The 13243-nt window shown below is 36.1% G+C and overlaps 1 protein-coding gene across 2 annotated transcripts in view; it reads right to left on the bottom strand.

Moving 5' to 3' along the window:
- LTN1 (listerin E3 ubiquitin protein ligase 1) overlaps positions 1–13243 on the bottom strand; it is a 31702-nt gene that overhangs the window by 18364 nt on the left and 95 nt on the right. The window contains exons 2-12 of one of the 2 annotated variants that reach the window (XM_066572044.1): positions 11479–11682; positions 11094–11192; positions 9881–10111; positions 8852–8904; positions 7724–7904; positions 6793–6966; positions 5547–5737; positions 4219–4357; positions 2725–3510; positions 2201–2242; positions 827–1019 (exon numbers count right to left, since the gene is read on the bottom strand). In XM_066572044.1, coding sequence (XP_066428141.1) covers positions 827–1019; positions 2201–2242; positions 2725–3510; positions 4219–4357; positions 5547–5737; positions 6793–6966; positions 7724–7904; positions 8852–8904; positions 9881–10111; positions 11094–11192; positions 11479–11682 — 2293 coding nt within the window. The remainder of the gene's footprint in view (positions 1–826; positions 1020–2200; positions 2243–2724; positions 3511–4218; positions 4358–5546; positions 5738–6792; positions 6967–7723; positions 7905–8851; positions 8905–9880; positions 10112–11093; positions 11193–11478; positions 11683–13243) is intronic. The other variant, XM_066572045.1, reaches the window with a different exon arrangement.

The raw sequence follows: 13243 nt of genomic DNA on the forward strand, positions 1-13243 counted from the left end.
ATGCCTTGTCTAAGAACATGCACCACAGTGAGCTGCCTGTGTGTATCTTTGAAACTTGGAAGCACTATGAATGTGCACAGCATCCACTGACACTGAACTATGTCACCACAGGGATCAAAGCAAATGTTGAGTTTACATGGAAAACATGAAGAAAAATGAACTCCCCTGGAAGTCTATATAAGATACTAAAATTGCAAACAAATTAAACAGGATGATATTAACAAATTAAATAGGATGCTATGAATAATAGCTATTAATAAAAAAAGCAGAATACATATACAGCATAAGAGCACATACAGAGTTTTTAAGACATAAAAATAAATGGAAATGGCTGAAAAAAATTCAAAGATCCTGTAACAAAGCATTACTAAAACACACATAGGTCCATAACAATTGATTTGGTATTCCAGTTTTGAAGGTAAATTTCACATGGTATGATTTAAAAAATCATATTATTTTACAGCACACCAGCTGATAGATCAAGCTTACTTAAATTTTCCTCAAGTTTTCAAAACTTGCAAATCTGAATCTTCTCTTTGAACATTGCCCTTGTTTAGCAATGTGGACCAAAAAAATGGCAGCTACTGCTGCAAGTTAGTGTTTACAAAATTAAATAGTATGTAGTAAACTGGCTTAAGTATAAAAAAAGCCCAAAACTAAGAAACAAAAACCCCAACAAAAACCAACCAATCAACAATAAACTACCAGGAGAAAGCCTACATGTTCTAGATGAAGTATTCTGGAAGATCCAAAATTCTTTCAATCTTATGCAAAGGGTAAGTGCAGCATTTACACTTCATGAACTCCAAGGATTATATATGCTCACCACTTTTAACGTGCTGTGACAACACCAAGCTCAGAAGGGTCCACCTTTCTGAAGAGGCTGATCCTGATGAGGCTGCTCTAGGTTTTAAGCCCAGGTGACACAGATCATCCGCCAGCATTACCAGTCTTTCTCCAAGCGTGTCTCCTTTCAGCCAGTCAGAGACTAAGGAAAGTTTCGTTGTGCCTGAGCATGCCTGGATCACAAGAAAAACATTCCAGGAATCTTTTGAGGGTATAGAATAATAGAATGGTTTGGGTTGGAAGGGACCATAAAGATCATCTTCCAAGTTCCAATTTAAGTACCAACCCCCTGCCATGGGCAGGGATACCTCCCAGCAAACCAGGCTGCTCCAAAACCCATCCAACCTGGCCTTGAATACTTCCAGGACTGGGGCAGCCACAGCTTCTCTGTGTAACCCGTTATTAACTATTAACTTTTATTACTAAGCATAAGATTAGTATGTCAAACTTGCACATACAGTGAGAATTACATCATCTGCCATAAAAAGCCTTCAGATTTTACATCTGCAACAACACCCCCCAACTTTCTTTTTGTCAGAGACCGCAACTTATAGCTGGGTCAGATCTCTATTGCAGAGTGAAACAAGTCACCTTCTGAAAATGCTTCCTTATGTTTCTCCTCCAACTATAGAGCCCTGGAAATTCCTACACTGGAGTTAGAAAAATAACTTCTGGATGACCAAGTTGGCTGAAATAAAATCTATTTACAACATAAAAACCGTTTACAGCACCTGAATTTCTTTAAGAAGAAAGAGAAGGTCACAAAAACTTTATTTTGCTGATGAGCCACTGTAAGTTAAAAAAATCACAAAAACTCAGTATTCCTAATATACACAGCATATGTGAGGGAAGATCCTGTGGTCTATGTACCAGACCGTAAGTCAAGTGTTATGAGTTCTTGTCCAAAAATTCATCATACACTTCCTATTTCATCCCATGCAATTACTTAAATGTCAGTTTGTCGATATTCAGTGGAAAAAATTGAATACTACCTTTCCCTTATAAGCACCTTGTAAGGATGATGATATAAATAATAATTTTAATTATTGGTCTAATCCCCAGCTCCATTCTGTCTAGCTTAGAATAGATGATCCACAAATCAGGAATCCCTCTGGCTCACAAAGCAAACTGACCGAAAACAGACAGGACAAAGATTTTTTTGTTTTGGCATCATCATTTCATTTTTAAGACTGTCCCCAGATTTAAGTGCATTTAAATCAAACACAACTCTAAGACTGTAAGATTTTCAAACTATGGAAATTACCACTACAAACACATATGAGTCTCAAAGCTAACATCAGAGAATTATTAAAAATTACGCATAACAAGAACAAAAAAAAATCTTAATCTTTACCTTTTGAATTATCTGGAGAAAAATAACCCACTTAAGATCCATCTGAAAAGAAAAACAGAATTCCCCAATATTTAATAAAAAATCTTTGCTGAATAGGAAGAATTAATGCCATTTTATCTGTTCTGTAGGCATAAGTAGAAGCTGATAAAATTCAGTAACAAAGTTATTGATTGTATCATTTTTGTCTTGCAAATCTTTCTTTCCCACGAAATTCAGTAAGGGACTGTATTTATACAAAAGGCTACCAATGACTACTATTAAAGTACACTGTATAAAGAACCAAGAGGAGAGAAATTCTGATGATACTTTTTTAAAATGATTTAGACCATACAGAAAAAGACAGAACTTTTCACCCCAACACTATCATGTCCAGCTTTCCAAAAACTATCTTCCTTATGCTGAACTTAACCCAAATTCATGTAGAATTATCATCCATGCAACAGTGCCAAAATAAGATTATTAGTGAACCACAGCCCACAATAAAGACTCTGATAAAAATTAACAATATCATGTACAAGTCATACCTTTACTAAATCATCCAGAATGACTTTCCTTTCATCATTATTGTTGCAACAATGAAGTACACTGTATAAAATATCAACCAGGAAATGGGTGTCTTTTCTCCAGTCTTCTTTCAGCCAGGTTATTAAATTCAGATACAGAAATTGTACAGATGGACTTCGGTTATGAGCTTTTACTTCATTTTGGGATTCAGCTTGAGCAGGACTTACATTATTTCCCTGCTCTAAAAGTACTTGGAAAACTCTGTTTGAGGAAAAAGTGTTGAGAAGGGCAGAGAGAAAGTTCAAATGCTGTTCTGACTTCTGTTCATTGACATACACAATGCTCAGCTCAGCCAGGTTGCAGACTAAGTTCTCTAGAGGTTCTTTCCTTAGATGTGACGTTTGCTGCAAGTCAGCCTGAATTTCAGAGTCACCATTTCTAATTTCCATGAACTTTCGACTCTCAGTGTTCCTTCCAAATTCATCCTCATCTGTAAATCTGATTTTTAGAGATTTTCTATTGCTTGGTTTCATAGCACTCTTCGGATTATGAAGAATTTCTAGCATACCAGATATGGCAAACAGTAATTTCCTGTCAGCATCCAACCTATCAACATGAAGTATACACATTTTTAAAAGATGGCCCCAAAAATCTGACAACAGTTTCTGGAAAACTTCATCTGTGCCATCATCATTGGAGAGTTCTGCTTTAGCTTCCCAGGAACTCAGCATTTCAGCTGTTTGATAAAACAATGGTCCACTTTGTAACTTGGGGTCTTTAAGTACAGCACTGACAAAAGGAATCAACTATAAAGACAAAAAAGATGTATTAAAGAACAGTGATCCAATTTACAAAATAATTTTATTCTTTATAATGCCAAGAAATTATATAATCCTGAAAAACATTCTGGAAACAACTCTGCAAATATCAGAATTATTTATGTTTGAACATTTTATAAAAACATACAGGATGGGAGGCACTTTTTCCCCCCTTAAATATAACTTTAATTGCACAGTAAGAAGGATGATTTCATAGGAAGAAAAAAAAACCTAAATTCAGTACCTTTACTTTTGTTACACCTTGCTCTCTACAACTCCCTGAAAGGAGGTGGAGGTGGGTCTCTTCTGCCTTGTCTCAAGTGAAAGGAATGGCCTTAAATTGCAGCAGGGAAAATTCAGACCAGGTATTGAAAAAAAAAATCAATGGAAATGTGGTCAGATATTGGAATAAGTTGCCCAGGGAGTTGGTGGAGTCACCAGCTCTTGAAGTGCTTAAGAGACATCTCAATGAGGGTCTTGGGGACATGGTCTGGACGTGAATTTAGTGGTGGCTGCGCTACAGCAAGACTGGATGATCTTGTCTTTTCCAGCCTTGACAATTCTGTATGGTTTTTTTCCATAAAATCTAGGGAAACTCTCAACAGAGAAGTAAATCCTCACCTAAAATTCCCATTCCTCTTTAATTTTGACTTATTAAATGTACACACAACAATATTCAGTATTTCTGATTAATACCTGGTCACATATAAGCATTTGATGAATTTGGCTTTGGTCTTCTCCTTTCTGTAGTACAGCAAAGCACAGACACTCCATAAATGCAGTTATAATTGCTGAACTTTCTGAAGGACTGGCTATTGTCCTCTCATTTGACAACCTGTGAGAAGACACAGAAGAAACCAAGTAACCCAGTTTTCAAGAAACCCAGTATGAATGTTATCAATGTACCCTGAATTAGCTTGTTCTGATCCAGACACCAGTATGAGAATACAGGATCACAGATTCATTTACAGGAATCAGATCAAAATAAAGTCAATTTAGAAAGTTGATAAACCCAAGAATTTAACAGAATCTATATCAATGAAATTCTTCATTCAGTCTTAGCTTCAGAAAAAACAGATCTATATAAACAGAGAAACCATATACAGCCTAGCACACTGTCTCCTGTTCCAGTTGGCTGTCAAAACTCTTTTGCAATTTTCCACACATACCACAGAAGTTCAGAGAGTGTGACTTTTTGTCATTACAGGAAAAAAAATAAGAGGAAGAAAAAAAAAAAGAGGAAAAAAAAGAAAGCCACTTAAAGACAGTCTCCCCAGTTCTGAGCCAGAAAACCTGCAATTTCTTTGCTTTTTAATGAATATTATATCACACGAATGATCACAGAAATATTACAATCATTCCTACGTGTAATAAAATTCTATACACTTTTCAAACAAACCCCTACATAACTCTCTTCTCCAAGAGCTCTGCTAATTTTCACACCAGCATCAGTAGAGAACTGGTTTTTTTATTTATTTTTTAAATAAATTAAATTTCAGTATTTCATAAAATAATTTCTATATGCTTTTGAGTATGCAATGCACAGGTGCACATTTAAATTACATTTCATAGAAAGGTAGTTTTGAGGTATTTTAAAGGCACAAAGTACAAGCAGTTTCTTTAAAAATGAGTATAACAATAATTACAGTTTGTGCATAAAGGAAATATCACTATCACAAGGCTAATCCCCCTATGTAAGAATTACACACTGGTGAGAAGAGCGTGATTCCTAAGAGTCACTCTTAATTATAATAATTTTCCATATTCAAATTTGTCATGGAATAAATACAAAGCTTTGACAAGGAAAGATAAGAATGCTTCATGTAAGGAAGATATAGTAAAATAAAAAGGAAAGCTGAAGGTTTAAAATGACAGAACAGCCACAAAGAACTGATTCCAGTTTTGGATTTTGAAAATAATTTTAAAAATATAATCTCATTTATCTTCAAATGCTTAAAGATTAGTTTCTTTGTTTCCAAACGTGAAAAAGACTGATTCCAAATAAATAAATTTGTGGTCCATACCCTTGAATTATAGAGCTGAAAAAAACTCTGAAGTATTCCAGCTTTGGTTCCACAACGTCAGGAGGCACCTTGCTAATGAAGGGCAGGAGGTTTGGGTAGATAACAGTAGCTAATCCTCGCCCACCTTCTCGAAGCACTGTCCAGAGCTTTGGCAGAACTCCTTTTCTGGCATTTACATGACTCCAACAGTCCTACAGAAAGAAATTCACTTACTATAAATTAAACAATATGTTGCCTCAGAAGAATCCCCAAGGTAGCCATTTAACCCACATCCCCATATTATAGCTGAAACATGTCATGGTGAAATTTAAATTCTGTTAAGTTACCCACTTGCCAGTATCTTTAAAATCACTTTCTCCCTATTTTGGCTTGTGAAGTTAACATGATAAAACTATTTCTGCACTGTTTAAAATCAATTGACCTTTCTTAACAGCAACTGCAATTAAAGGTTTCTCTTTAATCATACTTTCATGATGCTTCATAGGAATCACTACTGTAATTAATACTGTATTTAATTTTAAGTTCTCATTATCAAGGCAAGCCAATGAGTTTGGAAGTATCACTAACTTCAAAACTCTCTTCAAAAATTTTCTGATGGTTAGAAACTGCTTTGGCACTTCCCCTTCCCTAATTTTTTTTGTCATCTGATCTATTTTATTTATTATCATATCTATTATAGTTCAAGATACCTATATTTATAACAAGCTGAACAAAGACCGTTTAGGGGTTTTTCTTCAAGAAAACTTGTTCCAGTTCATTCCAGCAGTTGCAAATGGGAGCTGCAGCGTTAAACCCTCAAAGCATCCCAGTCTATGGCAACAACTCATCCTGCTAATAAATTCAAAGCCAGTGTTTCACTTAAAATTAAGGGGAAAAAAAAAAAAAGCAAAAAAAAAAAAGCAAAAAAAAAAAGCTACAGAACCCTTACATTTGAAGGGGAAACAAACTAACCAAAAATGCACTGCAGGTCTTTTTTGTAACTGTCTTTAACAAAGAAAAAGGTTTTAAGCATTATTTGACTAACTACTAACTACATTGGATGAAAGGGTTTCAGATTAATTAAATTAAATCTATAAAACAACTCTAATTTTCAGATTTGAAAGTTACACTGAAAGAAGGAGGATGTACCCTTATGGAGTTCCTGTTATTAACCATAAAGAAAACCCAGTCAAGCCTGTCTTCCTAATTCTACACAGAGAACAACACTTGGTGAAAAGTTAAATTTGATGAAAATATCTCACATTACCTCAATAGTGGTGATAGTATAAAGCACTGCTTCCCAAAGAGCAGGACACACCACTGCATCACTGTCATCAATGCTGAGAAGAACAGCAGGACAAACTCTTGGTGCTTCAGCTTTCACCACCTCAGGCAAGTGCTGGCAAAAAGCAGAAATCAGCTCAAAGAAAGCTGAGCGAACCTGACAGAGGCCACAGAAGGAAAAGCAGAATTTGTCACTACATGTAGTTAATAAGATTCCTTTTAAAGTCAACAAAAGTTTACAAGACACCATGCCTGTATTTTATCACATTAACAAAGGCTAAAATATTATTAAAAACCAAGAAAAACAAAGTAGTTATTAAACAGTCTTATCAAATATTTTAATGCAATTTGTTTACTAATGAAATGCCTGTCAAAAGTTGTATTTTTATATACTTCTCAAAAGGCATTTTTTCCCAAAAGCAACTTAAAGCTTTTAAACAAAATACTATTGCATTAATTCATTACTCTATGTACAGATTAAAGACCAGTAAAACTGTTTAAAAAATGAAAACCCCAAAGCACCAAGAATACATGCTCTAAGTTGACAGAGTTTGTATCTTCTACATGAATTTTAATGATGGCAGATTGCCAAAAAGTAGATCATGATGATATGGAAATAAAAATTTAGCCTACTTAATAAATTTTCAAGTAATATTGTCTATATTGAGTTTGGCGGGTTTTTTAACATTAAGTCCAGTCAGATATTAGTCCCAGATCAAAAAGATTTATAATTATGTTAACTGAACAGTTTCTTTAGCCTTTCTGGAATCTACCTAGAAACCTGAAGGCTGTTTCAAACCTAAGCGAAGTACCAAGTGCATCCTTGTAGAATACAAGTAATTAATACTTCCTTAGGTTAAGGGTATTACCTGTAACGAAAACCAAGCAAAATAAAGAAGAAATTTAAAAGTCACCTGTGATACATTGTTTTTGCTATATTTCCAAAATTTGTTTTGGGACAGAAGTGACATTAACTTTTCCTCCAATGAATGCATCTCTTTCTTTGGCAACGTGCTGAGCAACTTTTTTAAAGCTAACAAGGAACACGTCAGAATCCGGAAAAATTTGGCTTCCCTTTCTTCTTCTGGTACAGTTCTCAGAAAGCAAAACAAACAAAAAAGTTAAAAGTGGACCACAAATAAACCAGCAGTCATCCCAAATTTGTCTAAACTAAACTGCCTTCATTTTTTTTGTGTTCGTTTTTTAATTTCAGGTGCCAGGAATGTAAATACATAAACTTTCCAGAGGTTTTAAATTACACTATGAAGTGTTAGAAAAAAAGTTAAAAGTCATCTCATCTTCCAGCTACTCACAAATGATATTCTTAAAAGAGCTGAAACAAAATTAGATAACTGATAACACTTTCAAAAACATTTATTTAAGTGTTGTAGTAATAAGCAGCTGGGACTCAATTTTATCATGCAGAAAAAGCCAATTCTTTATTCACAAAGCTCATATTAATAGGAAATATTAGAAGGTACTGTGTTAGACCAAATTGGCTAACAATACACTGACACTCAGTTTAATTGTCAGTAAATGGCTAGGGTGTCCATCTGTCAAATATCTTCATTTTGGTTAGTTTACATATTTTGTTCACTGATCCTTAGAGACAGATTTTTTGTTTATTGTAGGTGCAAACAGTTCTCTTAACATAACAGTCTGTTGCATTAACTGCCTTCATTTTTTATGATTTTTCACATGGGAATTTAGCTACCTGCACTTAGAATAAGTAACGGGCTAGCTGGTAATTTAGCAGAACAAGGCCTGATTTTATATAATAAATTATATAATAAATAATATAATATTAATATTTTATATAATTATATATATATATATATATATATATATATAATTTGGCCTTTCTTTTATAGTATCTCTACTTGTATGCAACACTTAAGTCCCAATCAAAGTTGCTGGGATCTGGATTCAAATAATTATTCTGTCTCCTGAAACAAAACTAAATTCACTACTTCCAGGTACAGAGAACCCAATAAAGACCAAGATTTAAAGAATTAAATATCCATTTAAGCAGGCAAACATACTGAGGGTCACTAAGTGTATCAGCTGTTTCCTTCAGAAGGTGATCTTGAAGTACCTATGGGGGAAAAAGCCATGCATATAAACACAAAGAAATCTAATACTTATATGTGAACAATATAGTCCACACATTATTCAGAGAAGCCCTACAATAAAGTTTCACAACCTCTGAGCTGTCTTTCTAACATTTTTAGACATGCTAGTAAACATGCTGGAAGAGAATTTGACTCATGGGTGAACACAGTACCTGTGGTACTGTCTGAATTGAGTCTCCCTAACACTTAGTAAATTGCAGCCCCATGCCAATGTGCTCCTGCTAAAAAGAAGCCAAAATGAGGCAAATCAAATCAGTTAGGTTTGCACATGATGGACTGGCAATGCAATCTTTGAACTTTTTTTAATTCGGTCCATTGAGTATCATATCTGACAGAAAAGCATAATGGCCAGAATTAAACTTGTAGATGCTGAAACACTGCTCAGCATTCTGCATTCTTCTTCACTATAGCTAAACTACTCCAGCATCATTATTCCATCTGTCAGCAACATTATGTGTTGACTGAACATCATTACATAGGAATGCACACAAGGAAATTCACAATTCATTCCTTCCAATGGTTCCAGTCATTCTCATCTCAAGTCCAAAAAAAATATGTATTTTTTTCTCTGCATTCCTTATTGTTTTTCTTTTTTATATTTCCTTACAGAAGAAATTCTTCCCTGTGAGGGTGATGAGGCACTGGCATAAGTTGCCCACAGAAGCTGGGACTGTCCCATCCCTGGAAGTGCTCAAGGCCGGGTTGGACAGGGCTTGGAGAAACCAGGTCTAGTGGAACGTGTCCCAGCCTATGGCAGGGGGTGGAACACAAAGACCTTTTAAAAGTCCCTTCCAACCCAAACAATTCTCTTCACAGGGGCAAAGTTTCAGGCAAGAAAGAAATTTAACCATGAAGCACAGATGGGGTAAGGATGATTTTTAAACTTGTAACAGAAGTTGACATATACAAAGCCTTAAAGAAATACAAAAGTAAACTCACATTAAGAATTTCATCCTTACAGAATACTAAGGCTTCAGGTTGTTTGCTCAAAGGAAAAGCTTTTTCAAAAGCTACTTTTGCAGCAGAAGCAGCAGGGGAGTAAGTGTCACACTGAGCAATCAGCCAGTAACCCATGATACTTTTTAAGTAAGGAGCTAAGTGTTTTTTGACTTTAAGAATCAGTTGCTCAAAAGATTGCTGAGTTGCTTCTCGAACACGGCGATCATGATCCTGTTAAAGAAAAGAAGGAAAAAAAGAGAAAGGTTTATTGGTTTTAGAAATGTACCTTTGATTTCAGGTACTTCAAAGCAAAAGTGGTGATTAAAAAGCCATGTTTGCAATTAATTGGATTTGAAACATAGATTTGAAAATACACACCAATGACAAAAAAGTTTTGGTATCCCAAGGTATGGGGAGCGTCCTAATTTAGTAGCATCATATTCCCAACTGTTGTACACTCAGATTGTAACTTTCTCCTGATATCCCAAACAGCAGGTTTTTTTTCCAATTTATACAAACATTTTACAGACAGACAAGAGGCATGAGAAACAGGAAGCCTTGAAGACATCTTCTGAGTTAGAACTGCCATAAGCTGTGCATTGCAATCCTTTATTTGCAAATGAGTTTACAACATCATGATTTTTTACACTCTTGACTCAAGAAAGAAACAGTAGGAATTCCTCTAATAGTTAAGAATAGTGATTAATTTTGTTCCATACCATGTTTTCAACAGTAGCCACTCTAGACAGCTTGGAAATACAATAAATAGATGAAGAAACTTATTGCTAATCTAGCTACACATGGTCTTTTCATATTTGGGTTTGGGGTATTTTTTTAATGTTAAGTCTGGTCAGCCCTAGATCAAGAAAGTTTATAATTATGTTAACTGAACAGACTCTCTAGCCTTTTTGGAATCCACATAAAAGAACTTTTCCTAAGAAATATAGTACCATCTTTTAAACATAAAGGTCTAATAGACCTATCAAGGAAGTACATCCCAGACATCAACAGTTCAAGATTCCACCCACTGCCAATACTGAAATTTGTCCACAAAACGAACAGTATTTTCCTTCAACTTGATGTTTCTCCTAAAACAAGTCAGTAATTTCAACAAAGGTAGATAGGTCAAACAAACAAACAAACAAAGACCACCTTAGAAGTAGTCACAGGAAGTAGATAGGTAAGTTTCTAATTTAAATACTTCAATACTTACCAGTGAAATTTTACAATAAATTCTTGGCCAATAAGGAAGAACACCTTTAACAACTTCCGCTTCTCTTTCCTTGCACATTGTCCCAAACTCTTGCATAGCCTAAAATTAAAATATCAAGGGCATGACTTAAGAAGTCAGGCAGATATATTCTGTAATTTACCAGTTTGTATCTGAAACTGCAACTTCCTTTTCCAAAAATCAAATAATTTCTTGCAAATGAGCATCTATAGAGATAATTGCATGATGGACCTTGCTATGTGTTATCCAGGATGTAATCTGTATTGCAGTTCTAGCAAATCCACCAAAGTGAAATTAGTTATTTCCTCTTCCTCCCTTAAGAAAATGGTATCATTCTCAAATTACAGGGGGCAAAGGATACACCTACTTTTAACTTGGTTGTGACATCCCTTTTAGAAAGTTTTCGCAATACCATTCGGAAATCAGCATCCACAAGGCTGTCTACTTCTTCTGCTCCTTGAATTGCAGGAACATATCCTAGATCACTCTGAGATGTCCCAAAGCCGATAAACCCAGGCACTGTTCCACGTTCTTTGGCAAGGAGCTCTGCAGCTCGGCCACTGCTAGAAGGCTAAAGAAAAGGGACAGGAGTCAATTATCCATTTAATTTTATTTTGCACACATTACGCATTTAAAAATATGATCCTAATTTTATTTTATAATGGACCTTCTAATTAACATAAAGTCTCTCAAAGAAGAGTCCACCTATGCTTTAAACATAGAAACCTAGAAAATTATTCTTCACTTTAGGATCAGGCTGAGAGACTTGGGGCTGTTCAACCTGGAAAAGAAAAGGCTCAAGGGAGCCCTCAGAACATCCTTCCAGTATCAGCAGAGAGCCTACAAGGAACCTGGAGAGAAGTCTTCATCAGGAACTGTAGTGATACAACGAGGAATGACTTCAAACTGAAACAAAATAGGTTTAGATTACACATGAAATTCTTGCCTATAAGGGTGGTGAAACCCTAGCACAGGTTGCCCAGAAAAGCAGGGGCTGCCCCATCCCTGGAAGTGTTCAAGGCCAGGTTGGACAGGGCTTGGAATAACCTGGTCCAGTAGAAGGTGTCCCTTCCCCTGGCAGGAGGTGGGACTGGATGAGCTTTAAGGTCCCTTCCAACCTAAATCACTCTGTGGGTCTATTAGATGATTCTGTGAATCAAAATTCTCTTTTCACATAATGCATGAATACTTATGGAAAATGATTGCTTTTATTGCATTTTTGCTAGCAGAAAATTCCTTCTGCAAGCAAACAATTTACTAAGAATCTATAAACAATTTATTAAGAAACTATTTATCCTCCTTCACTATTTCTGGCTTTCCTAGTTTTTATACAGCTTCCTAGCTCTTATACAGGCCAATACAGCTCTCAGGGAATTCTCCTTAATTCTCTGAACATCAAAAACACTCAGCCAAAATAAAGGATTCTCCCAGCAACCAAGCGGCCAAAAATGATTTAGAGAATTGTAGCAAAAGCATGCATATGTAACAAATATAATAAATACCATCAGACAGTGTGTGTTTTGGAGCTCAGCACCACTTCTAGTTTACCCCATTTGCCCACTGTATTATTGGCTCAGGTTTGTTTACACGCTCTTTTCGAAAGACTACCCCAAAACTAACTGAGGCTTAAATGTCCTCTGGGACACCTCATCATGCAAATACCTTTTACTTCCTTATGGAAGCAGCAGTTTTGTGAGCTTGTGGGGTTTAAATAATCTTTTCTGCATGTGAGCTGTTAAAGATATGCTGCTTTGCATTCCCTAGTCTTCCCTAAATCCACAGAGGAATTAGGGAACCTGAACACCAGACTTCTCCCACAATTCTGAGTGATAGGGCAGATGTCACGTCATCTCTGGCCTTTTGGCAAGAGTGTATTCTAAAACTCTGCACAGAAAACCACACCGAATGTACCACCGACACCTTGCTAAATCTACACCCGCGGTGATTTTGCTCTCCGTCTCCGTACAAATACCACAGCAGCAGCAGTCACGCTCCCCTAAAGCACGACTCAGGCCAAGAGGCGGCTTCAGGCCCAGCCCCAGCTACCACAACCGGCCCCGAAGATCGCGCTGCCCCGCCGAGGGAGCCGGGCTCCGGCGGTCCGCGACCCTCCGCCCAGGGCACCCGGAGTG

The sequence above is a fragment of the Molothrus aeneus genome, chromosome 2 (genome assembly GCF_037042795.1).
Source record: "Molothrus aeneus isolate 106 chromosome 2, BPBGC_Maene_1.0, whole genome shotgun sequence".
Lineage (NCBI taxonomy): Eukaryota > Metazoa > Chordata > Aves > Passeriformes > Icteridae > Molothrus > Molothrus aeneus.